Source organism: Nerophis lumbriciformis, linkage group LG19, assembly GCF_033978685.3.
Source record: "Nerophis lumbriciformis linkage group LG19, RoL_Nlum_v2.1, whole genome shotgun sequence".
NCBI classification, from domain to species: domain Eukaryota; kingdom Metazoa; phylum Chordata; class Actinopteri; order Syngnathiformes; family Syngnathidae; genus Nerophis; species Nerophis lumbriciformis.
In genome coordinates this window covers 40,177,096-40,204,175 of record NC_084566.2, presented here as the reverse complement: position 1 = coordinate 40,204,175, position 27,080 = coordinate 40,177,096, and the positions used below count along the sequence as shown (strand labels likewise).

Below are 27,080 nucleotides of genomic sequence, written 5' to 3'. Positions count from 1 at the left end.
GCGCACTGTCAGCTTTTGAGTAAATTTGTGGTTTTTAGGTGCGGCTAATAGTGTGGAAAATACGGTAATGATTATTTGCAAAAAAAAAAAAATGTTTATCAGTTTGAACATCAAATATGTTGTCTTTGTAGCATATTCAACTGAATATGGGTTGGAAATGATTTGCAAATCATTGTATTCCGTTTATATTTACATCTAACACAATTTCCCAACTCATATGGAAACGGGGTTTATAGTTGCATATGTGTGTATGTTGTGTGTGTGTGTGTGTGTGTGTGTTTGTGTTTGGTATCTGTGTCTTGTCCGTCACAAAAGTCACAAAAGTGCCACCCCTTGTCACACGGTCCCAAAGTGTCCAGAACCAACAGGCAAAAGGCAAAAAAAAACACATGAAAACAAGAGAGAAACATCAGGAACACAAAAGGATGATACAGAGCTCCTTCCACCAGCAGCCACTACAGCAGTGCCATCTTGGGAAAAAATTAATGTATTCCATTTTGGAACAAAGCTGTAACTTAACACAATGTGGACAAAGCGATGCGCTGTGAATACTTTCCGGATGCACTGTTTTTATTCATACTTTTGAAAAACTCAGGACTCTGACACTGATCATTTTTTCCATTCTTTCTGCTGTCCTCCAGTTCATCATAGAAGCTGTGGTGGGTGGAAATCAAGGCTCTATTTGCATAGATGACCTTGTAGTGTCCAACAGCGGTGGCTCCTGTCCAGCGGAGCGTGAGTGCACCTTCCAGGGATCACTCTGCGGTCTGCAGCCGGTTCTGTCCGCAGACTACAGCTGGAAGCGGGCGACGGGCGCATCTCGACCCGCCAACTCCTCCGGCCCTGGCACGGATCACACTCTGGAAACAGAGCATGGTTAGAAGTCGGACTCAATTGAGTTTTATTCCCCCGTACTACTTGTGTAAGCTCCAGTGATGCCAACACTCCTGTAGGTTATTACCTGAGCGCTGAGTTGTGGCGACACCGGCCAGGGTCCAGAGTTAAAATAGAGACGGCACTGATGGAGCCCACCCCGCCTCACGGTGAATGCTTGATGTTCTGGTTCTACATGGAGGGAAGAGCTGTGGGTGAGCTCAATGTGCACCTTCGAACTGATGGCGCCCTCGTCCGGCGGCTGTGGAGCAGGAGCGGAGATCAGGGGAGCCACTGGAGGCACGGCAGAGTGTCACTCCTGAACCCCGAGTCCTCATATCAGGTAGGAATAAGTATAGACTGCTCAGCTCACTGTGGTACGGGTCCATGGTAAACATTGATCGACTACAAGTCCCTCTTACTTGCCAACCCTCCCGAATTTTCCGGGAGACTCCCAAATTTCAGTGCCATCCATCCATCCATCCATCCATCTTCTTCCGCTTATCCGAGGTCGGGTCGCGGGGCCAGCAGCCTAAGCAGGGAAGCCCAGACTTCCCTCTGCCCAGCCACTTCGTCCAGCTCTTCCCGGGGGATCCCGAGGCGTTCCCAGGCCAGCCGGGAGACATAGTCTTCCCAACGTGTCCTGGGTCTTCCTCGTGGCCTCCTACCGGTCGGACATGTCCTAAACACCTCCCTAGGGAGGCGCTCGGGTGGCATCCTGACCAGATGCCCGAACCACCTCATCTGGCTCCTCTCGATGTGGAGGAGCAGCGGCTTTACTTTGAGCTCCCCCCGGATGACAGAGCTTCTCACCCTATCTCTAAGGGAGAGCTCCGCCACCCGGCAGAGGAAACTCATTTCGGCCGCTTGTCCCCGTGATCTTGTCCTTTCGGTCATAACCCAAAGCTCATGACCATAGGTGAGGATGGGAACGTAGATCGACCGGTAAATTGAGAGCTTTGCCTTCCGGCTCAGGTCCTTCTTCACCACAACGGATCGATACAGCGTCCGCATTACTGAAGACGCCGCACCGATCCGCCTGTCGATCTCACGATCCACTCTTCCCTCACTCGTGAACAAGACTCCCGAGGTACTCGCCTGTCGATCTCACGATCCACTCTTCCCTCACTCGTGAACAAGACTCCGAGTACCTCGGGAGTCTTGTTCACGAGTGAGGGAAGAGTGGATGGTGAGATCGACAGGCGAATTTCAGTGCATCTCCCGAAAATCTCCCGGGACAACCATTCTCCCGAATTTCTCCCGATTTCCAGCCGGACTTAAGGCACGCCCCTTCCAGGTGCGGACCTGAGTGAGGACAGCCTGTCGTCACGTCTGCTTGGCCAACCAAAAAGTAACCACAGAACACTATACCGTATAGTGTTCTGTGGTTACTTTTTGGTTGACCAACGGTTTACGTTGCATTGCGCACCCTGACGGCAAGTGTGGGAGTCGGTTCTGAAGTATGAAATAAAGAGACGTAACTTAGTCACCTCGCCTGGTTATTGACTCCAACCCAGAATATTACAGAGCCCATACCTATGCTCCTTCAAAGGCTGTGCTACTGGCTGCAAAGCATTGCACTTTCAAATACAACAATGAGTGTCCTGGGTCTTTCTCGTGGCCTCCTACCGGTCGGACATGTCCTAAACACCTCCCGAGGGAGGCGTTTGGGTGGCATCCTGACCAGATGCCCGAACCACCTCATCTGGCTCCTCTCGATGTGGAGGAGCAGCGGCTTTACTTTGAGCTCCCCCCGGATGACAGAGCTTCTCACCCTATCTCTAAGGGAGAGCTCCGCCACCCGGCAGAGGAAACTCATTTCGGCCGCTTGTACCCGTGATCTTGTCCTTTCGGTCATAACCCAGAACTCATGACCATAGGTGAGGATGGGAACGTAGATCGACCGGTAAATTGAGAGCTTTGCCTTCCGGTTCAGCTCCTTCTTCACCACAACGGATCGATACAGCGTCCGCATTACTGAAGACGCCGCACCGATCCGCCTGTCGATCTCACCATCCACTCTTCCCTCACTCGTGAACAAGACTCCGAGTACACAGCGTCCGCATTACTGAAGACGCCGCACCGATCCGCCTGTCGATCTCACCATCCACTCTTCCCTCACTCGTGAACAAGACTCCGAGTACCTCGGAGTCTTGTTCACGAGTGAGGGAAGAGTGGATGGTGAGATCGACAGGCGAATTTCAGTGCATCTCCCGAAAATCTCCCGGGACAACCATTCTCCCGAATTTCTCCCGATTTCCAGCCGGACTTAAGGCACGCCCCTTCCAGGTGCGGACCTGAGTGAGGACAGCCTGTCGTCACGTCCGCTTGGCCAACCAAAAAGTAACCACAGAACACTATACCGTATAGTGTTCTGTGGTTACTTTTTGGTTGACCAACGGTTTACGTTGCATTGCGCACCCTGACGGCAAGTGTGGGAGTCGGTTCTGAAGTATGAAGTAAAGAGACGTAACTTAGTCACCTCGCCTGGTTATTGACTCCAACCCAGAATATTACAGAGCCCATACCTATGCTCCTTCAAAGGCTGTGCTACTGGCTGCAAAGCATTGCACTTTCAAATACAACAATGAGTGTCCTGGGTCTTCCTCGTGGCCTCCTACCGGTCGGACATGTCCTAAACACCTCCCTAGGGAGGCGTTCGGGTGGCATCCTGACCAGATGCCCGAACCACCTCATCTGGCTCCTCTCCATGTGGAGGAGCAGCGGCTTTACTTTGAGCTCCCCCCGGATGACAGAGCTTCTCACCCTATCTCTAAGGGAGAGCTCCGCCACCCGGCAGAGGAAACTCATTTCGGCCGCTTGTACCCGTGATCTTGTCCTTTCGGTCATAACCCAAAGCTCATGACCATAGGTGAGGATGGGAACGTAGATCGACCGGTAAATTGAGAGCTTTGCCTTCCGGCTCAGGTCCTTCTTCACCACAACGGATCGATACAGCGTCCGCATTACTGAAGACGCCGCACCGATCCGCCTGTCGATCTCACGATACACTCTTCCCTCACTCGTGAACAAGACTCCGAGGTACTCGGAGTCATACTTGCCAACCCTCCCAAATTTTCTGGGAGACTCACGAATTTCAGTGCCTCTCCCGAAAATCCGAGTACCTCGGAGTCTTGTTCACACTATACGGTATAGTGTTCTGTGGTTACTTTTTGGTTGGCCAAGCGGACGTGACGACAGGCTGTCCTCACTCAGGTCCGCACCGAGTACCTCGGAGTCTTGTTCACGAGTGAGGGAAGAGTGGATCGTGAGATCGACAGGCGAATTTCAGTGCATCTCCCGAAAATCTCCCGGGACAACCATTCTCCCGAATTTCTCCCGATTTCCAGCCGGACTTAAGGCACGCCCCTTCCAGGTCTGTGCGGACCAGAGTGAGGACAGCCTGTCGTCACGTCCGCTTGGCCAACCAAAAAGTAACCACAGAACACTATACCGTATAGTGTTCTGTGGTTACTTTTTGGTTGACCAACGGTTTACGTTGTATTGCGCACCCTGACGGCAAGTGTGGGAGTCGGTTCTGAAGTATGAAGTAAAGAGATGTAACTTAGTCACCTCGCCTGGTTATTGACTCCAACCCAGAATATTACAGAGCCCATACCTATGCTCCTTCAAAGGCTGTGCTACTGGCTGCAAAGCATTGCACTTTCAAATACAACAATGAGTAGAGGAGTGTTATGTGTGTATATGTGTAAATAAGTATTTATTTTATTTATATGTATATACCGTACTTTTCGGACTATAAGTCGCAGTTTTTTTTCATAGTTTGGCCGGGGGGTGCGACTTATACTCAGGAGCGACTAGACCAGTGGTTCCTAACCTGGGTTTCGATGGAACCCTAGGGGTTCGGTGAGTCGGGCTCAGGGGTTCGGCGGAGGTCAAGACACACCCGACTCATCGTGTAAATAAAAACTTCTCCCTATCGGTGTATTACGGATACGGCAACAGCAGAAGTCAGACTGATTTGCAGGTGTGTAATTTGTTGTGAGTTTATGCACTGTGTTGGTTTTGTTCTTTGAACAAGGTGATGTTCATGCACGCTTCATTTTGTGCACCAGTAAAAAAACATGGTAACACTTTAGTATGGGGAACATATTCACCATTAATTAGTTGCTTATTAACATGCAAATTAGTAACATATTGGCTCTTAACTAGTCATTATTAAGTACTTATTAATGCTTTAAACGGCATGGCCTTATTATAACCCTAACCCTCTAACCCTGGCCTTAACCCTCTAACCCTAACTCTAACCAAATAACTCTAAATTAAGTCTTTGTTAATTAGAATATGTTCCCCATACTAAAGTGTTACCAAAAACATATAACTTTGTCTTGAATTTGAAAAAAAAAAAAACATTTTATTTTTCACTAAAGAAGGGTTCGGTGAATGCGCATATGAAACTGGTGGGGTTCGGTACCTCCAACACGGTTAAGAACCACTGGACTAGACGTATACGATTTCATAGGATTTAGCGATTAGGAGTGACAGATTGTTTGGTAAACGTATAGCATGTTCTATATGTTATAGTTATTTGAATGACTCTTACCATAATATGTTACGTTAACATACCAGTTGGTTATTTATGCCTCATATAACGTACACTTATTCAGCCTGTTGTTCACTATTCTTCATTTATTTTAAATTGCCTTTCAAATGTCTATTCTTGCTGTTGGCTTTTATCAAATACATTTCCCCAAAAAATGCGACTTATACTCCAGTGCGACTTATATATGTTTTTTCCTTCTTTATTATGCATTTTCGGCCGGTGCGACTTATACTCCGGAGTGACTTATACTCCGAAAAATACGGTATGTATAATAAAATAAATTTTTATATATATATATATATATATATATATATATATGTATATATAAATCACTGAAAGTCAAATATTTATTTTATTTATATATATATATATATATATATATATATATATATATATATATATATATATATATATATATATATATATGTATATATATATATATATATATATATATATGTATAAATCACTGAAAGTCAAGTATATATATATATATATATATATATATATATATATATATATATATATATATATATATATATAAGAAATTCTTGAATTTCAGTGAATTCTAGCTATAAATATACTCCTCCCCCCGCCCCCGCCCACCTCAACCCCCCACCCCAAAATCTCCCGAATTTGGAGGTCTCGAGGTTGGCAAGTATGCCGGCCCTCAACATTTATAACATTTGACACTGGACAAAACTGTTACTGACTGTACATACCACATACTACTACTTAAATGTCTATTCTTGGTGTTGGATTTTATCAAATAAATTTCCCCCAAAAATATGACTTATACTCCAGTGCGACTTATATGTGTTTTTTCCCTTCTTTGTTATGCATTTTCGGCCGGTGCGACTTATACTCCGGAGCGACTTATACTCCGAAAAATACGGTATGTATAATAAAATACATTTTTATATATATATATATATATATATATATATATATATAAAAATCACTGAAAGTCAAGTATTTATTTTATTTATATATATATAAATCACCGAAAGTCAAGTATTTATTTTATTTATATATATATGTATATATATATATATATATATATATATTTATATATATATATTTATATATATATATTTATATATATATATATATATATATATATATATATATATATATAAGAAATACTTGAATTTCAGTGAATTCTAGCTATAAATATACTCCTCCCCCCTTAACCCCGCCCCGCAACCCGACCCCGCCCACCTCAACCCCCCACCCCAAAATCTCCCGAATTTGGAGGTCTCGATGTTGGCAAGTATGCCGGCCCTCAACATTTATAACATTTGACACTGGACAAAACTGTTACTGACTGTACATACCACATACTACTACAGGTGGTTTTTGAAGCGGTGACAGGGGAGGGTCTGAGGAGAGATATCGCCATCGATGACCTGACTGTTCTTAATGGAGTGTGTCCTCCAGAAGGTGAGGGCAAAAAGCACCACGCAAGACTTCAAAACTGCAAGAATGCACAGTCAAAAGCTGGCTATAGCGACCGCTCAAGGTTAACGGCCAAAGTGGCCTCTATAGACAGGTGGTCACTATATGCAGGTGCCGTAGTGACCGATTGGGACTAGATTTTTCTCAATTTTTTTATTGAGACAACGATTATTTATGTATTCAATATTTGTATGCCTACTATGGTATATTATTTATTTATTATTTACCGTATTTTTCGGACTGTTTAAGTCGCAGTTTTTTTCATAGTTTGGCCGGGGGTGCGTCTTATACTCCGGAGCGATTTATACTCCGAAAAATATGGTATTTGTTCACTGTTCTGTTACAGAGACCAAGGAAATTGGATAAAATTGCTATGGTATTGTCAGGCTTGGACGGAGGAAGGGACTCAGATGCAGAGAGGTGATTCCAAATAAAGCTTTTATTTTGAAATACTCTTTAAGCCTCCAGAGCCGAGTAAATTCAATTACTATGAATTACAAAAATACTATTGACAAAATGTTCCAAAAGGGAAAAACCGAAAATCACTCCAAAAAAAGGAGGAATACAAAAATAAGGACGATATAATTATCACCGTATCTGTTATCAAAAACTTTAACAAAAAAACGCTCCAAACAGGAGGAAGAAAATAAAGACTATAAAACTTAACTACTCTAATCAATGTAAACAAAAAAATCACTCAACAAACTTTGAGGAAAAAATCATTAAGGAAAAATAATAACTCACCACTGCGGTAGAAAAAGGTAGGATAACAAAAGTCGCTCTGAGGGAGGAAAAAAGTCAATTCAAAATTACAGCGTGGGATATTCTGGGAGCAAGGACGTAGACGTGAGACAAGGCAAGGCATGGACATGAACAGGGACATGGAACGCAAGACAGGCAAGAAAGCTCGAGACAATCTGGCACAGAACAAGGGGAGGCTTGGGCTTATAAAGAACATGAGAGTAATGGGAAACAGGTGGAAACAATCAAGGGTCAGGAATGACGTCAGACTGGTGACACAAGAGGAAGGACCCGTGATCTGAAACAAGAGGAGTTGCTTTTCAAAATAAAACATGTAAATCCCAAGACAGAAAAAACCAAGACAAGACTTCCCTCACCGCGGTGTGACAGGTATGAAAAGGGGTAGGATTCAATAAGCTCAGCTTCTTCCTACTCCTTTTTGGACGTGCTGTAATGAAACAACTGGATTTGTGTGATGCATCACATTGTATCGTATGCATGTTCCAAATAAACTGAACTGAACTGAACATAAATAACATCCTGTAATTTGATTTTGATATACTTTTTTTTTAATATTGATAGATTGAAAATGAACACCAATGAGGTGGCTGACGAACATTATCACATACTTTGTTCGGAAAATATAAATAACGACAAATAAAATACTGCAACATGTATGTTTAAAAAAAGTGAAGTGAATTATATTTATATAGCGCTTTTCTCTAGTGACTCAAAGCACTTTACATAGTGAAAGCCAATATCTAAGTGACATTTAAACCAGTGTGGGTGGCACTGGGAGCAGGTGGGTGAAGTGTCTTGCCCAAGGACACAACGGCAGTGACTCGGATGGCGGAAGCGGGGATCGAACCTGGAACCCCCCCCCCCCCAAAAAAACATTATGATTTGTACACTTTCAGAATGTGCTTGTTCTATTTTTAAACAAAGAAAACAATCTGAAGTTGTCTATATTTTGAAGTTTTGCGCCGTGATTTTACCAGTGCGGCCCACTTGGGAGTATATTTTTCTCCATGTGGCCCCCCATCTAGAATGAGTTTGACACCCCTGCTTTAACGCTTTCTTCCATAATGTTCAACATGTAAGTCTGTCATGGCACCTGCATATAGTGGCCGCTCTGGACAGGTGGTCTAAAAATGTATTTCCCCCCCCCCCCCCCCCCATCTTTTTCTATTTTGGTAACTTTTTGAAAAAGCTCCAGGGAGCCACTAGGGCGGCGCTAAAGAGCCGCGGGTTGCAGACCCCCGGTCCAAACAAAAGTTTGTAACACTACTTTTCTCTGCAAGTGACATGTTTTGGCCGCTATCAACAAGCAGAGGTGGGTAGAGTAGCCAGAAATTGTACTCAAGTAAGAGTACTGTTACTTTAGAGATTTATTACTCAAGTAAAAGTAAAGAGTAGTCACCCAAATATTTACTTGAGTAAAAGTAAAAAGTATGTTGTGAAAAAACTACTCAAGTACTGAGTAACTGATGAGTAACCTGTTCGTTTAATGACGACGGCAACAAATAATGCACAAAAACATAAAAATAGCAATGAGCAAATTCAGAGCCAGGAATATCTCTTAAGCAACTAAAACAATAATATATATTAAATAATAATACATTAACATAAAAAAAATGAAGGCCACAATAACTTAACAGCACCATAGGCTCAGTAGGCAAAGATTACAAAGGAAAATAACAAGTTAGCCTTTACGCAAACCATAAACTGATTGATTGATTGCTTGATTGATTGAGACTTTTATTAGTAGGTTGCACAGTGAAGTACATATTCCGTACAATTGACCACTAAATGGTTACACCCGAATAAGTTTTTCAACTTGTTTAAGTCGGGGCAACTTGATAGGTGTGGGCTGCACCTGGGAACACACTGTGCACTTCTGATTGCTGTTTGTATGCATGCGTGTGTGTGTGTGTGTGTGTGTGTGTGCGACAGTGCGTGTGAGTGTGTGTGTGTGTGTGTGTGTGTGTGTGTGTGTGTGTCTATGAGGCTGCAGTGCGTTAATAAATGTCCCCACACGATGTACATTTGACAGTGATTCATAGCAGGGAACCTAACATCAGCCTACGGTGACAGCCAAAATATCTACTAACGTTACTTACCGCCAGAGGTGGGACCAAGTCATTGTTTTGCAAGTCACAAGTAAGTCTCAAGTCTTTGCCCTCAAGTCCGAGTCAAGTCCCGAGTCAAGACAGGCAAGCCCCGAGTCAAGTCCAAAGTCAAGACTGGAAAGTCTCAAGTCAAGTCCTAAGTCCTGCATTTTGAGTTTCGAGTCCTTTCAAGTCCTTTTAACCACAGACTAATATATTAACACAGATTGTGTATGCTTTTCAAACGCTGTATTTATTTATTAAAACAAGTGCATTTTAAATTGCAGGAAAGAAAATTGTGCTGACATTGCACTTTATAATAGCACTATTAACCAGTCATTTTAAACATTAACTCATTCCTTTACAGAACAAACACATTGAAAAATAAAGTGCAAATGTACTTATTTGTACAAAAGTGTTAACATTGAAAAAACATGACATATACGTGAACATAACAAAAAAGTTGTACTTTGTATATGTCAGGGCCCTATGCTGCATTGCATTTGCAAAAGACCAAATTAGCCAAGAGTCTGTCAGTCATTTGTGCACGATGGGGGCTTAGTATGATGCCACCATGGCTGAAAACTCGCTCCACTGGAGCACTGGAGGCAGGCACTGCCAAGACTCTCATGGCCACTCGGAACAGTGAAGGAAGAGTCTTCATGTTCAATGCCCAGAACAAAAGGGGGGAGAGAGTTGTTTTGGGTTGGTGCACTACTTGTAAGTGTATCTTGTGTTTTTTATGTTGATTTACTGTAAAAAAAAAAAAAAAAAAAATTATTTCTTGTGCGGCCCGATACCAATCGATCCACGGACCGGTGGTTGGGGACCACTGAGGTAAACAACCAACAGTATGTCAGAAAGCTAGCTAAAACGGTACACATATTCATAATATAGTATACATTTTAACTGACCTTTATTTTACTATTTTTGTCTTTTTTTAGGTGGCTAAAATACGCGGTGCTGCTGACCGCCGTCTAACGTTACGTGTGATATATTGACTAACGTAACCCTGCTTAAAAAAAATCACTGAACAAAAAGTATGAATAAGGTAGTGAACTGCAACAGATTCCCGTGTTTGCAATAACGTTATAACGTTAGCAGTGAGTTTACAGCCTCACTGATTTAACTACACAGCAAATAAAAGTCACGTTACTTAGCCAATAAACGTTATCTTACATTCAAAACTTACCGTTCTTTGTGCAACTTCAAATGCCGGACGAAGTTGGAAGTTGTTGCCTCTCCATCAGTAATTTTCGAACCGCATGTGTTGCATACTGCAAACCGTTTTGTGTTGACCACCTCGTAATTTTTATACCCAAACAAAATTATTTTAGGTATCATTTTTTGTTCACTGGCGTGTGGTTTGGACATGTCTTCTTCGTTGGTTGTCCTGCAATTTGATTGGATGAATGCTGTGTGACGAAAACAAAGTAGATCTAATTTGATTGGCTGTTGTACTGAGACCACACCAGCTGACACACGCAACGCTGATAGACAAGTACACAATGAAAAATACGGAGCGCTCCCGAATAACTTTTTCATCTTTGGGTTTTGGGGAAAGTAGCAAGTCATGTCAAGTCATGTCAATTCAAAAGGCTCAAGTCCAAGTGAAGTCACAAGTCATTGATGTTAAAGTCTAAGTCGAGTTGCAAGTCTTTTTACATTTTGTCAAGTCGAGTCTAAAGTCATCAAATTCATGACTCGAGTCTGACTCGAGTCCAAGTCATGTGACTCGAGTCCACACCTCTGCTTACCGCCATGTGCTTCCTCAAATTTGACGTTGAGTTCATGTAAGCTTAAGCTTGTTGTTTGCCGCTGAAACTTTATGTGCAGTTATCATGTGACCGCCTGGCTCTGTTTGATTGGTGAAACGGAGTCAAACGTCACCAGTGACTGCATTTGATTGGTGAAACGCAGGCATGCGATAGATCCTACTTTGACGGTCTGTCCGACAAACCAAAACAAACAAAGCGTGCATTAACAGATCGATAAAAATCAGTAGCGAGTAGCGAGCTGAATGTAGATAAATGGAGCGGAGTAAAATTAGCGTTTCTTCTCTATAAATATACTCAAGTAAAAGTATGTTGCATTAAAACTACTCTTAGAAGTACAATTTATCCCAAAAGTTACTCAAGTAGATGTAACGGAGTAAATGTAGCGCGTTACTACCTACCTCTGTCAACAAGTGACTGCCATAGACAGGTGGCTGCTAACAAAGGTTTGACTGTATATTAATTCTGATGTTTTTTTGTAGGTTTTTGTGACTTTGAAATAGATTTATGCGGGTGGGTGAACAACCCTCCAGCCAATTCCGGGATGGACTGGGACTGGCTTTCTGGGAAGAGCGAAGGCCTCCTTGTCCCAGAAAGGGACCACTCTACCATGTCCTCTCTTGGTAACATGCTGCATATATTTTCTGTGTTTGTGTCTAAAAGTTTTTTAAGATTTTAAAAGACTTGTTGTTCTACTTCTGGCTTGAGGCCACTTTGTTTACTACAGGTCGTTTGAGTCTGACAGAGACCAAAAAGCTCAGCTCGAGAGTGAGTCCATGGAGGCTGTGGACCAAGCTTGTCTGGAGTTCTGGCACTACGCTGATGGGTGGACGTCGAACAGTAAGGTCAAAGATGTGACAGAACCGTTTTAAAGAGTCATGTTCATGATTCATTTGTTGATTCCAGAACCTTCAGACATCATGTTGACGGTATTTGTCAACGAGACCTCTGGGCTGCGTCCCATTTGGAGCATGAATGGATATCTCAATAGCACCTGGATCCAGAGCAAGGTTGACTACAGTGCATCAGGGCCTCACCAGGTAGTTATCTCAAGGCACATGGATCAGTTCTAGAACCATGGTGCTCATATGTTCAAAAACTGACAATTGAAAGAACAAGGGAAGAAACCTCAAACAGACTGTGGGACATCCTCCACAGGACTATTGCCGGCTAGTTACTCCTCGTGCTAAGATAATAAATGTGGTAGCAGCGTTGGTATTTGCAGCTCTGCAAGCGGGAGTACCTGCTACCGGGGGATAGGGGAGAAGAGAAAGGTCAGTAAATCAAGTCAATTGTATTTATATAGCAGCTGGAATTCAGAACAGAAGTTATCTCAAAGAACACCTGCACTTTTGGGGGGAATTTTGCCACAACCCTTATCTTTTCTGTTCTAAATAGTAAAAAAGTAGTAAATAACAATGCAGGTAATTGGTATAAGATCTCTTGTGACTATAAAGCACTCTAAAAACATTGTAATACCTTCAACACCATGTTATATACATGCTGTAAGTATACACTCATACCTGCCAACTACTCCGGTTTTCCCGTAATTAGTACGGTTTTCATCAACCTATTCCGGGTTACGGTTGCAGTGATAAAAAATACGGTTTTTCATTCATTAAAAAAAAATATTTTTTTTTAATTATTTAAGGCTATTTATAGCACCGCTGCAAAGCACGAGGCACCTGTTGCCATTGTTTCCAAACGAGCGAACGATCATGGAATCAGCCGGAGAAACATCGCAAACGAGTCTTAAACCGAAAAGAAAACTGCAGTCATTTCGTGAAGAATATTCAAAAGCCTATCCGGGAATAATTATCCGTTCCAAAAAGGGTGAAAACTACGCGAATTGCACCTTGTGCAGACAAGATTTTTCGATCGGACACGGAGGAATTAGCGATGTAAAAGACCACGTTGGGACAAGAAAAACACAAGTCTAATGCCGTTGCTAGCGATACAAGTGGAAAACTTTCAACGTTTTTCGTCGCCCAAACAGATTCTTTGGATGTGATAAATGCCGAAGTTTTATTTACGGAGGCAATAATTGAGCATGGACTTCCAATCGCACTGGCTGATCACATGGGACAGTTAAATGTTTGTAATGCAACCTTTAAAAATCATTACGCGGTGATCGCGGTCCCAAAAATAAACTTTTCTTGCATGATAATGTCCAGAAAAACTCACTTTATATTACTATAGAGTCCTTTTAACGAATGAGTTTGATGGTTTATCACAAACCTTAAATGAAAGAAGTCCTTTGTTCTCCTGCACCATGCATGCGCTTTGGCCTTGCTTCGTGTTTGGTGCGCAATCCTGTCGGCTGTATTTCACAGCACGTCTTTGACAACTTGAAGTGGCATAAAACATTTAAAACAAAGGGGTTATAGGAACTATCACTTTCAGTGTTTTATGCCACTTCAAGTTGTCAAAGACGGTATGCTGGTGCCCGACTGCCACAAGTGGAACAAACATTTGAAACAAAGGGGTTATAGGAACAATCACTTTCAGTGTTTTATGCCACTTCAAGTAAACTTATCATAAAGTTACCATATCATTTTTGCAGTATGATCAATCTGATAGAATAAATTTGGATTTTAGCCACAAAAAGGTAATGACACCAATGTTATCTATTGGAATTGTTTAGTACTGTTATACTGTTAAAAGTGTTTATACTATTTATGCTTTCAAGTCCAAGTTGAAGAAATCTTGTTAAATGTTGACAGCATAACTACCAAAATACAGAAGTATGTCCTTAATATTTTTGCAGTGCTATTTCTGTTGACAAGTTCAAATGATTACATTAGAGATGTGATGTGCCACTTTTCAAGTGTCTGATGGCTTAAATTAATTTTCATTCATTTTTCATATTTTGAATTCTTTTGAAAGGCTTACAAAAAAACCACATTTGAATTGTAATTCCATGCTATTGACAGGACTATTAATTTTAATGAAGTTAGCTTACCATGTTTACAATATGATAATTGTGATAGAAATGTGAATTTTAGGCACAGAATATTTTTTACAATTGAACAAGGCAGTAGATTATACAAGCTTGGACAGAAAGTTAATAATGATACCAATTTTTTTTTTTAATGGAATTGTTTAGTACTGTTTTACCATTTGTTTACTGTAAAAAGTGTTTATACTTTCAATTAACAAATTGAAGTCTTGTGAAAGGTTGACAGGATAACTGGCATTAACTGTCAAAATAATTTCAAACTATTGAAGTTATCTTACAGAATAAACATGTCAATCAACCCATATGATTTTTGCTGTAATATTTTTGTTTTGAAAAGTCACTGTGACTGATAGAAAAGTGATGGTTTTAGCAACATTTTAACCTGTCTGAATGCTAATAATCATTTTGCGTCGGGGGGGCGAAGCCTGAACCCCCCACCAGGACTTTGTCCTGGACCTACCGCTGGACCCTGGCTACTAGGTTTTTCTGATTTCAAAAGTTGGCAGGTATGTATACTGTATGTAATATAATGATAATATGTAATGTTTACAGTAGTTTGTTCATTTTAAACATTACCGTCATTTCTTTCCTGAAGGCACAAAGCAACAAATACTTCTTCCGCCAATATAGCGAGCTTGTTCTGTGTTTGCCAGAGGTGTGGACTCGAGTCACATGACTTGGACTCGAGTCAGACTCGAGTCATGAATTTGATGACTTTAGACTCGACTTGACAAAATGTAAAAAGACTTGCAACTCGACTTAGACTTTAACATCAATGACTTGTGACTTCACTTGGACTTGAGCCTTTTGAATTGACATGACTTGACATGACTTGCTACTTTCCCCAAAACCCAAAGATGAAAAAGTTATTCGGGAGCGCTCCGTATTTTTCATTGTGTACTTGTCTATCAGCGTTGCGTGTGTCAGCTGGTGTGCTCTCAGTACAACAGCCAATCAAATTAGATCTACTTTGTTTTCATCACACAGCATTCATCCAATCAAATTGCAGGACAACCAAGGAAGAAGACATGTCCAAACCACACGCCAGTGAACAAAAAATGATACCTAAAATAATTTTGTTTGGGTATAAAAATTACGAGGTGGTCAACACAAAACGGTTTGCAGTATGCAACACATGCGGTTCGAAAATTACTGATGGAGAGGCAACAACTTCCAACTTCGTCCGGCATTTGAAGTTGCACAAAGAACGGTAAGTTTTGAATGTAAGATAACGTTTGGCTAAGTAACGTGACTTTTATTTGCTGTGTAGTTAAATCAGTGAGGCTGTAAACTCACTGCTAACGTTATAACGTTATTGCAAACACGGGAATCTGTTGCAGTTCACTACCTTATTCATACTTTTTGTTCAGTGATTTTTTTTTAAGCAGGGTTACGTTAGTCAATATATCACACGTAACGTTAGACGGCGGTCAGCAGCACCGCGTATTTTAGCCACCTAAAAAAAGACAAAAATAGTAAAATAAAGGTAAAATAAATACTACGCCCCCATCGTGCACAAATGACTGACAGACTCTTGGCTAATTTGGTCTTTTGCAAATGCAATGCAGCATAGGGCCCTGACATATAAAAAGTACAACTTTTTTGTTATGTTCACGTATATGTCATGTTTTTTCAATGTTAACACTTTTGTACAAATAAGTACATTTGCACTTTATTTTTTAATGTGTTTGTTCTGTAAAGGAATGAGTTAATATTTAAAATGACTGGTTAATATGTGCTATTATAAAGTGCAATGTCAGCACAATTTTCTTTCCTGCAATTTAAAATGCACTTGTTTTAATAAATAAATACAGCGTTTGAAAAGCATACACAATCTGTGTTAATGTATTAGTCTGTGGTTAAAAGGACTTGAAAGGACTCGAAACTCAAAATGCAGGACTTAGGACTTGACTTGAGACTTTCCAGTCTTGACTTTGGACTTGACTCGGGGCTTGCCTGTCTTGACTCGGACTTGAGGGAAAAGACTTGAGACTTACTTGTGACTTGCAAAACAATGACTTGGTCCCACCTCTGGTGTTTGCTACCGCTAATCATGGCAGACTTGGTGACAGCCTAAGAACATTATCATGTAGCAGTATTGCTAATCAATTCCTCGGATACAAAAGTGCTAGTGATGTTGCGAAAGTTTTATGCTGCACTTCATTTGTTGGGGGAAGTGGAATCGTATAGTATCAGTTTGGTAGAGTGTGGATTTTTACAGTTGACTAACTTCCCAGCCTGGTGCCACAACCTTCTACTATACAAGTGAGATGCATGATTTATAATCCAGCAATAACTTTTCTTGGGAGGAGCAGAAGCAGTTCAAGTTCCTTCTCCTTCTTCTTTATTTCATGGCGGATACCAACCAACGGTATCAGTAGCTAAAGCCAGTTAGTCCCTGGCTAATCGGCAGTGGTGGGAGGAGCCATATGAGCAAGGGAATATGTCACAACGGCAGAGAAGTAGTTCCTCTTTGTTAACTCTTACAATAATAACGTTGTGAATACTTGGTTAATATGCATGTCACGGCATGTAAATAAAGTGTTGTCGTCAGTTCTTAGTTGATATTTTAGAAGGCTTTTTAGGCGGAACAGATGAATCCCAATTACCGGCATGGTTAGCCGCCACTTATTACGAGTGTTTCACTATCTACAATTTACAAACAAGAAAAAGATTTGTGCTCCTTGTGTCACATATGGATTGTGGATGAGGGGCCAAATTCCCCAAAAAGGGCAGTTCCCGTTTAAAGCCCTTTACACATGGAGCAGGACTAGAACTACAGTTCTCATACTTTAAGGAAAACCAACTGAACAGGCACTTGGCGACAGAGCAAAGGATAAACGGCCTCTTGTGAAGAACAGAACCTTGACTACTGCAGACTAGTTACTTCTAGGGCTGCAGCTAACGATTATTTTTCTATCAATTAATCAATAGATTATTTTTTCGATTAATCGGTTAATCTATAGATTATTTTTTCGATTAATCTATAGATTATTTTTCCTTTTACCGATTTTTTTTATTTATTTAAAATGAAGAGGAAAAAATAAATGTAGGCCAGTTTTTTCAAAAGGCATGGCTTTTATTTACAAAAAAAAAAAGTATGGCCACTCAGTCAACATTGACAACAACATGACAAAATATTCTGTAACAATGTAAACATTTAAAACTTTTAACATTTAACAAAATTAAAAGTAGCTTATTTGCTTTTTAATGTGCAAATATAAAAGTAAACATCCAGTGCAAATCTTAATATTCTGGAATAGTATAAGCATTTCAAAAGTAAAAGTATTGCTTATTTTGCTTTAAAATGTGCAAAAATAAAGATAAACATCCAATACAAAAAAGTGCAAAACGGAAATATTCTGTAACAAGTGTAAACATTTCAACAAAAGTAAAAGTATTGCTTATTTGCTAAAATGTGCAAAAATAAAGATAAACATCCAATACAAATAAGTGTACAGTGTAAACATTTCAACAAAAGTAAAAGTATTGCTTATTTTGCTTAACAACACAACAATGATAGTATGATTAAAGTGAAAGTTAATTGTTGGTTTGTACATAGTATATGTAACTGTTAATGTTGTAAAAGGTATTTGCACAACTAATTAACGTTAGCGTTTGTGACACGTCTTGTGCCGTGGGGTTCTTTCAGGACCGACAGACTGAACGCCAGACGGCTTTGTCAGGTTTACAATCTTTTAATCTTTTAGTCTTTTCTCTTCCAACTCTTTTCTCTTTCTTTCCTCGCTTTTCAGCTCCTCTTCCTCGCTCGCTCGTCGTCCCCTGTCTCTTGCGGCGTCGCTCCCGGCGCGCCCCGCCTCGCCGCTCGCTCGCCGCCGCCGCCTCTCCACAGCGTTAAAGAGGAGCGCGTCTTTGTAAACACTGAACAGGCACGCCAAACGCGCCTCTCAGAGCAAACGGTGCTTTAGTTTATGAATTTACAACGCAGATACAAATGACACATTCATGTTTTTGTGTAATAATGACAACGTATACGCACGCGGACGATTGACTAGTTGATGGTGATGGCAAGAACGCTGTCGGGGGTTTTCTTTTCAAATGTTCGTTCATAGCCGTTGTGCTGCTATGATAGGCCATTTCCGCTCGACACAGTGTGCATACAACAACATTATTAGGCCGTTTATTGAAATACTCCCACACTTTTGACGACTTTTGGCGTGCTTTTTTCCCCTCGCTCGCATCGTCTGCTTTGCGCTCCGCCATGACAGTAGTGTGACGTAAATATGCGACGCGCCGACGCACAAAAACGCCGTCGACGTATTTACGTAACCGATGACGTCGACTACGTCGACGCGTCGTTTCAGCCTTAGTTACTTCTACTCTTAAGATTAAAGGAATGTGCTGTCAGGGTACCTAATCAAGGGAGAGTAGAGAGATGGTAGGATAGTGACACACAAGGAACAGGTTGCCAAGTTAGCAACAAACACAGACCACATATGAATGTCCATCCATCCATCCATCTTCTTCCGCTTATCCGAGGTCGGGTAGACTTCCGTCTCCCCAGCCACTTCGTCCAGCTCATCCCGGGGGATCCCGAGGCGTTCCCAGGCCAGCCGGGAGACATAGTCTTCCCAACGTGTCCTGGGTCTTCCCCGTGGCCTCCTACCGGTCGGACATGCCCGAAACACCTCCCTAGGGAGGCGTTCGGGTGGCATCCTGAGCAGATGCCCGAACCACCTGATCTGGCCCCTCTCCATGTGGAGGAGCAGCGGCTTTACTTTGAGCTCCCCCCGGATGACAGAGCTTCTACCCTATCTCTAAGGAAGAGACCCGCCACCTGGTGGAGGAAGCTCATTTGGGCCGCTTGTACCCGTGATCTTGTCCTTTCGGTCATAACCCAAAGCTCATGACCATAGGTGAGGATGTGAACGTAGATCGACCGGTAAATTGAGAGCTTTGCCTTCCGGCTCAGCTCCTTCTTCACCACAACGGATCGATACAGCGTCCGCATTACTGAAGACGCCGCACCGATCCGCCTGTCGATCTCACCGTCCACTCTTCCCTCACTCGTGAACAAGACTCTGAGGTACTTGAACTCCTCCACTTGAGGCAAGATCTCCTCCCCAACCCGGAAATATATGAATGTGAATACTGTAATTTAACTGTTTTGATTGGTTGGTCACCTGAATAAATGAAGTATTATGCTTTAAAACAGATTATCCTGCAAGCCAACAATACAGGCTCCAGTATACTGGGTTCAAGTTTTTCCCTCGATGATGTTCACATCATAAGAAACAAGTCTTGTTTGGATACCATCCCGACCACCACCCCAAATCCTGCCACCACCACCACCACTCCTCCGAACCCTGGCATTCACTGCACCTTTGAACAAGGTCAACATCCATCACAGACTTTCATAATCCTGTGGTCTTTAGTCTTTCTAAACACGTCTCTTTAACACAGGTCTGTGCAACTGGGTCCAGGAGGTTGATGATGATTTTAACTGGACACTGAGTAGAGGACTTCAAGTGGACGAGCTTTGGGACGGACCTTTATATGATCACACTGAAGAAAATAACCAAGGTAGGTATAGCTAGCTCCTAAGTGAGGCTTAGTTGATTCATCTGAGGATAATCAATCTTTGTTCTGCGTTTTCCAAAGGTTTTTATTTACTTCTCAATGGATCTGCATTCAAGGGGGGCGAGAAAGCCAGCATCTCTCTTCCCCTCAACGATGGGACATCACGAGTTTGTGTTGGATTCTGGTATTACATGTTGGGCCCTTCAGTGTCAGCCATTGATCTGCTGGTTAAGACAGTAAGTCACATGGTAGCAGAGGTGGGTAGTAACGCGCTACATTTACTCCGTTACATCTACTTGAGTAACTTTTGTGATAAATTGTACTTCTAAGAGTAGTTTTAATGCAACATACTTTTACTTTTACTTGAGTATATTTATAGAGAAGAAACGCTACTTTTACTCCGCTACTTTTATCTACATTCAGCTCGCTACTCGCTACGAATTTTTATCGATCTGTTAATGCACGCTTTGTTTGTTTTGGTCTGTCAGACAGACCTTCAAAGTGCCTGCGTTTTAACAAATACAGTCACTGGTGACGTTCACTCCGTTCCACCAATCAGATGCAGTCACTGGTGACGTTGGACCAATCAAACAGAGCCAGGGGTCACATGACCTTACTTAAACAAGTTGAAACACTTATTCGGGTGTTACCATTTAGTGGTCAATTGTACGGAATATGTACTGTACTGTGCAATCTACTAACATAAGTTCCAATCAATCAATCAAAAGTGTGAAGGAAAAAAGACCCTTTTTTATTTCAACCGTACATCCCGTCAAAAGCCTAAAGACTGACTGCACAGTTCCTGTCTTCACAATAAAAGTGCCGCTCCGTCGCGCCTGCGCTTTCAAAATAAGAGTCTCCGAAAGCCAGCGCAAACAAGCTAGCAAGCTACGGAGTTTGCCGCCAATGTATTTCTTGTAAAGAGTATAAAAACGAATATGGAAGCTGGACAAATAAGATGCCAAAAACCAACCACTTTCATGTGGTATTAGACAGAAAGGAGGAACTTTTTTTCTCCTCCATTTGAAAACGTGGACGTTACTGTCTGATTACAATCAATGCAAGTCATCAGAATCAGGTAATACACCAACTTATATTCTTGTCTTCATGAAAGAAAGGAATCTATATGTGTTAAACATGCATGTATATTCATTAAAACACCTTTAACATGTAAACAAAAATGGCAAAATAAATAAATATAAATTCTATATATATATATATATATATATATATATATATGTGTATATATATATAAATTCTGTATATATCAATGTATGTACATACATATATATATATATATATATGTGTGTGTGTATATGTCTTCAGTAATGCGGACGCTGTATCGATCCGTTGTGGTGAAGAAGGAGCTGAGCCGGAAGGCAAAGCTCTCAATTTACCGGTCGATCTACGTTCCCATCCTCACCTATGGTCATGAGCTTTGGGTTATGACCGAAAGGACAAGATCACGGGTACAAGCGGCCGAAATGAGTTTCCTCCGCCGGGTGGCGGGGCTCTCCCTTAGAGATAGGGTGAGAAGCTCTGTCATCCGGGGGGAGCTCAAAGTAAAGCCGCTGTTCCTCCACATGGAGAGGAGCCAGATGAGGTGGTTCGGGCATCTGGTCAGGATGCCACCCGAACGCCTCCCTAGGGAGGTGTTTAGGGCACGTCCGACCGGTAGGAGGCCGCGGGGAAGACCCAGGACACGTTGGGAAGACTATGTCTCCCGGCTGGCCTGGGAATGCCTCGGGGTCCCACAGGAAGAGCTGGACGAAGTGGCTGGGGAGAGGGAAGTCTGGGCTTCCCTGCTTAGGCTGCTGCCCCCGCGACCCGACCTCGGATAAGCGGAAGAAGATGGATGGATGGATGGATGGATATATATATATATATATATATATATATATATATGATAATATATATATATATATATATATATATATATATATATATATATATATATATGATATGATATGATATGATGTGTGTGTGTATGTTACTCATCAGTTACTCAGTACTTGAGTAGTTTTTTCACAACATACTTTTTACTTTTACTCAAGTAAATATTTGGGTGACTACTCCTTACTTTTACTTGAGTAATAAATCTCTAAAGTAACAGTACTCTTACTTGAGTACAATTTCTGGCTACTCTACCCACCTCTGCATGGTAGTACCAACCTTTTTATATCCCTAATACTGTGCAATAGTATAAACATTCAGTTTTATTTCTAATAGAATTCCTCAGAGATGCTGATCTGGACTCGCAAAGGGAGCCAGTATCCCGAATGGATCCAAGCACAAGTGACCATCGACGTAAAGGATGAAATGACACGGGTATATTTGTGCTCATTTAACTGTCAAGTGTGCACAATCGTTATTGAACAAGATGTGATATTTTAGATGAGATAGCCTGTGAAATCTAAAACTACCGCTGAAAAGAATTTTTGGATGAATGTATTTGTTTCCTCAGGTGATGTTCACCGGCCACAGAAGCAGTACCAGTGAGGGATTCATTGCACTTGATGATGTCACAGTGAGCATTGGGGACTGCCGTGAAGACAGTGAGTGGACACTTCTTTTTTTGCACAATATTGTTGTTTTTTTTCCCAGATATGCAGCGATACGTTTACCACCGCTTTGTACGTTTTTTCCAAATCATATCAGGTCCAATCTGCGGCTTTGAATCCGGCTGGTGCGGCTTTGAGAGGGACGTCAGCCACGAGGGACATTGGGGACGCGAGAGAGGCACAAAGAACAACGTGGATCACACGTTTGGTACAGAGAATGGTGAGTGCAATCAGCAAGCATACCTGCCAACTACTCCGGTTTTCCCGTAATTCGTACGGTTTTCATCAACCTATTCCGGGTTACGGTTGCAGTGATAAAAAATACGGTTTTTCATTAATTAAAAAAAAAAAAAGGGTGAAAACTACGCGAATTGCACCTTGTGCAGACAAGATTTTTCGATCGGACACGGAGGAATTAGCGATGTAAAAGACCACGTCGGGACCAAAAAACACAAGTCTAATGCCGTTGCTAGCGATACAAGTGGAAAACTTTCAACGTTTTTCGTCGCCCAAACAGATTCTTTGGATGTGATAAATGCCGAAGTTTTATTTACGGAGGCAATAATTGAGCATGGATTTCCAATCGCACTGGCTGATCACATGGGACAGTTAAATGTTTGTAATGCAACCTTTAAAAATCATTACGCGGTGATCGCGGTCCCAAAAATAAACTTTTCTTGCATGATAATGTCCAGAAAAATTCGCTTTATATTACTATAGAGTCCTTTTAACGAATGAGTTTGATGGTTTATCACAAACCTTAAATGAAAGAAGTCCTTTGTTCTCCTGCACCATGCATATGCGCTTTGGCCTTGCTTCGTGTTTGGTGCGCAATCCTGTCGGCTGTATTTCACAGCACGACATACTGTTAAAAGTGTTTATACTATTTATGCTTTCAAGTCCAAGTTGAAGAAATCTTGTTAAATGTTGACAGCATAACTACCAAAATACAGAAGTATGTCCTTAATATTTTTGCAGTGCTATTTCTGTTGAAAAGTTCAAATGATTACATTAGAGATGTGATGTGCCACTTTTCAAGTGTCTGATGGCTTCAATTAATTGTCATTAATTTTTCATATTTTGAATTCTTTTGAAAGGCTTACAAAAAAACTACATTTGAATTGTAATTCCATGCTATTGACAGGACTATTAATTTTAATGAAGTTAGCTTACCATGTTTACAGTATGATAATTGTGATAGAAATGTGAATTTTAGGCACAGAATATTTTTTTTACAATTGAACAAGGCAGTAGATTATACAAGCTTGGACAGAAAGTTAATAATGACACCAATTTTTTTTTTAATGGAATTGTTTAGTACTGTTTTACCATTTGTTTACTGTAAAAAGTGTTTATACTGTTTATACTTTCAATTAACAAATTGAAGTCTTGTGAAAGGTTGACAGGATAACTGGCATTAACTGTCAAAATAATTTCAAACTATTGAAGTTAGCTTACAGAATAAACATGTCAATCAACCCATATGATTTTTGCTGTAATATTTTTGTTTTGAAAAGTCACTGTGACTGATAGAAAAGTGATGGTTTTAGCAACATTTTAACCTGTCTGAATGCTAATAATCATTTTGCGTCGGGGGGCGAAGCCCTGAACCCTCCACCAGGACTTTGTCCTGGACCTACCGGGGCCTGCGGCCATTGGACCCTGGCTACTAGGTTTTTCTGATTTCAAAAGTTGGCAGGTATGAGCAAGGCATCCATCCATCCATCCATGTTCTACCATTTTCGCGGGGGGGTCGCTGGAGCCTATGTCAGCTGCATTCGGGCGGAAGGCGGAGTACACCCTGGACAAGTCGCCACCTCATCGCATTTACACTCACATTCACACACTAGGGACCATTTAGTGTTGCCAATCAACCTATCCCCAGGTGCATGTCTTTGGAGGTGGGAGGGGCCTATCCCCAGGTGCATGTCTTTGGAGGTGGGAGGAAGCCGGAGTACCCGGAGGGAACCCACTCAGTCACGGGGAGAACACGCAAACTCCACACAGAAAGATCCCGAGCACAGACGCACTAACCCCTCTACCACCGTGTTGCCCATCAGCAAGGCATGAGTAACGTAAACTGAGACATTCAAGAACGAGAGCAAATCCATTTATCAATTTAAGTTCAAAAGCACCAATGATTGTCACACACACTAAGTGTGGCGAAATTATTCTCCGCATTTGACCCATCACCCTTGACCACCCCTTGGGAGGTGAGGGGAGCAGTGAGCAGCAGCGGTGGCCACACCCGGGAATCATTTTTGGTGATTTAACCCCCAATTCCAACCCTTGATTTTGAGTGCCAAGCAGTGAGGGAATGGGTCCCATTTTTTGCAGTCTTTGGTATTAGGCCTGGCAAATGACATTTGTGGCGCCCCCTATGGGTAGTGGTCAGAATTATTTGAAAGACATACTAGCGTACGCATACTTGCCAACCTTGAGACCTCCAAATATTTATAACTAGAATTCAGTTATTTAGTTAGAAGTATTTCTTATATATATCATACCTGCCAACTACTCCGGTTTTCCCGTAATTAGTACGGTTTTCATCAACCTATTCCAGGTTACGGTTGCAGTGATAAAAAATACGGTTTTTCATTAATTAAAAAAAAATATTTAAAAAAAAGTTGTATTCACGAAATCGCGTAACAACAATGACAATCGACCCTGCTTCCCGTAACTTCCTATCGAGCCATTCCGAATGCCATGCGCGAGGCTATTTATAGCACCGCTGCCAAGCACGAGGCACCAGTTGCCATTGTTTCCAAACGAGCGAACGATCATGGAATCAGCCGGAGAAAAATGGCAAACGAGTCTTAAACCGAAAAGAAAACTGCAGTCATTCCGTGAAGAATATTCAAAAGCCTATCCGGGAATAATTATCCGTTCCAAAAAGGGTGAAAACTACGCGAATTGCACCTTGTGCAGACAAGATTTTTCGATCGGACACGGAGGAATTAGCGATGTAAAAGACCACGTTGGGACAAAAGAACACAAGTCTAATGCCGTTGCTAGCGATACAAGTGGAAAACTTTCAACGTTTTTCGTCGCCCTTATCATAAAGTTACCATGTCATTTTTGCAGTATGATCAATCTGATAGAATAAATTTGGATTTTAGCCACAAAAAGGTAATGACACCAATGTTATCTATTGGAATTGTTTAGTACTGTTATACTGTTAAAAGTGTTTATACTATTTATGCTTTCAAGTCCAAGTTGAAGAAATCTTGCTAAATGTTGACAGCATAACTACCAAAATACAGAAGTATGTCCTTAATATTTTTGCAGTGCTATTTCTGTTGAAAAGTTCAAATGATTACATTAGAGATGTGATGTGCCACTTTTCAAGTGTCTGATGGCTTCAATTAATTTGCATAAATTTTTCATATTTTGAATTATTTTGAAAGGCTTACAAAAAAACTACATTTGAATTGTAATTCCATGCTATTGACAGGACTATTAATTTTAATGAAGTTAGCTTACCATGTTTACAGTATGATAATTGTGATAGAAATGTGAATTTTAGGCACAGAATATTTTTTACAATTGAACAAGGCAGTAGATTATACAAGCTTGGTGGTTGGACTCCGCCAAGGCTGCCCTTTGTCACCGATTCTGTTCATAACTTTTATGGACAGAATTTCTAGGCGCAGTCAAGGCGTTGAGGGTATAAGGTTTGGCGGCTGCAGGATTAGGTCTCTGCTTTTTGCAGATGATTTGGTCCTGATGGCTTCATCTGGCCAGGATCTTCAGCTCTCACTGGATCGGTTCGCAGCTGAGTGTGAAGCGACTGGGATGAGAATCAGCACCTCCAAGTCCGAGTCCATGGTTCTCGCCCGGAAAAGGGTGGAGTGCCATCTCCGGGTTGGGGAGGAGATCTTGCCCCAAGTGGAGGAGTTCAAGTACCTCGGAGTCTTGTTCACGAGTGAGGGAAGAGTGGATCGTGAGATCGACAGGCGGATCGGTGCGGCGTCTTCAGTAATGCGGACGCTGTATCGATCCGTTGTGGTGAAGGAGCTGAGCCGGAAGGCAAAGCTCTCAATTTACCGGTCGATCTACGTTCCCATCCTCACCTATGGTCATGAGCTTTGGGTTATGACCGAAAGGACAAGATCACGGGTACAAGTGGCCGAAATGAGTTTCCTCCGCCGGGTGGCGGGGCTCTCCCTTAGAGATAGGGTGAGAAGCTCTGTCATCCGGGGGGAGCTCAAAGTAAAGCCGCTGCTCCTCCGCATCGAGAGGAGCCAGATGAGGTGGTTCGGGCATCTGGTCAGGATGCCACCCGAGCGCCTCCCTAAGGAGGTGTTTAGGGCATGTCCGACCGGTAGGAGGCCACGAGGAAGACCCAGGACACGTTGGGAAGACTATGTCTCCCGGCTGGCCTGGGAACGCCTCGGGATCCCCCGGGAGGAGCTGGACGAAGTGGCTGGGGAGAGGGAAGTCTGGGCTTCCCTGCTTAGGCTGCTGCCCCCGCGACCCGACCTCGGATAAGCGGAAGAAGAT

At 41.9% G+C, this 27,080-nt stretch overlaps 1 protein-coding gene across 1 annotated transcript in view; it reads left to right on the top strand.

Annotated features, from left to right (window-relative positions):
- Positions 1-27,080, top strand: part of LOC133618955 (MAM and LDL-receptor class A domain-containing protein 1) — a 174,288-nt gene that overhangs the window by 13,329 nt on the left and 133,879 nt on the right. Inside the window, exons 6-17 of the mRNA XM_061979815.2 lie at positions 642-876; positions 954-1,216; positions 6,787-6,877; positions 11,999-12,139; positions 12,225-12,356; positions 12,423-12,556; positions 19,652-19,829; positions 19,900-20,019; positions 20,098-20,252; positions 22,246-22,344; positions 22,481-22,571; positions 22,675-22,797. Coding sequence (XP_061835799.2) covers positions 642-876; positions 954-1,216; positions 6,787-6,877; positions 11,999-12,139; positions 12,225-12,356; positions 12,423-12,556; positions 19,652-19,829; positions 19,900-20,019; positions 20,098-20,252; positions 22,246-22,344; positions 22,481-22,571; positions 22,675-22,797 — 1,762 coding nt within the window. The remainder of the gene's footprint in view (positions 1-641; positions 877-953; positions 1,217-6,786; positions 6,878-11,998; positions 12,140-12,224; positions 12,357-12,422; positions 12,557-19,651; positions 19,830-19,899; positions 20,020-20,097; positions 20,253-22,245; positions 22,345-22,480; positions 22,572-22,674; positions 22,798-27,080) is intronic.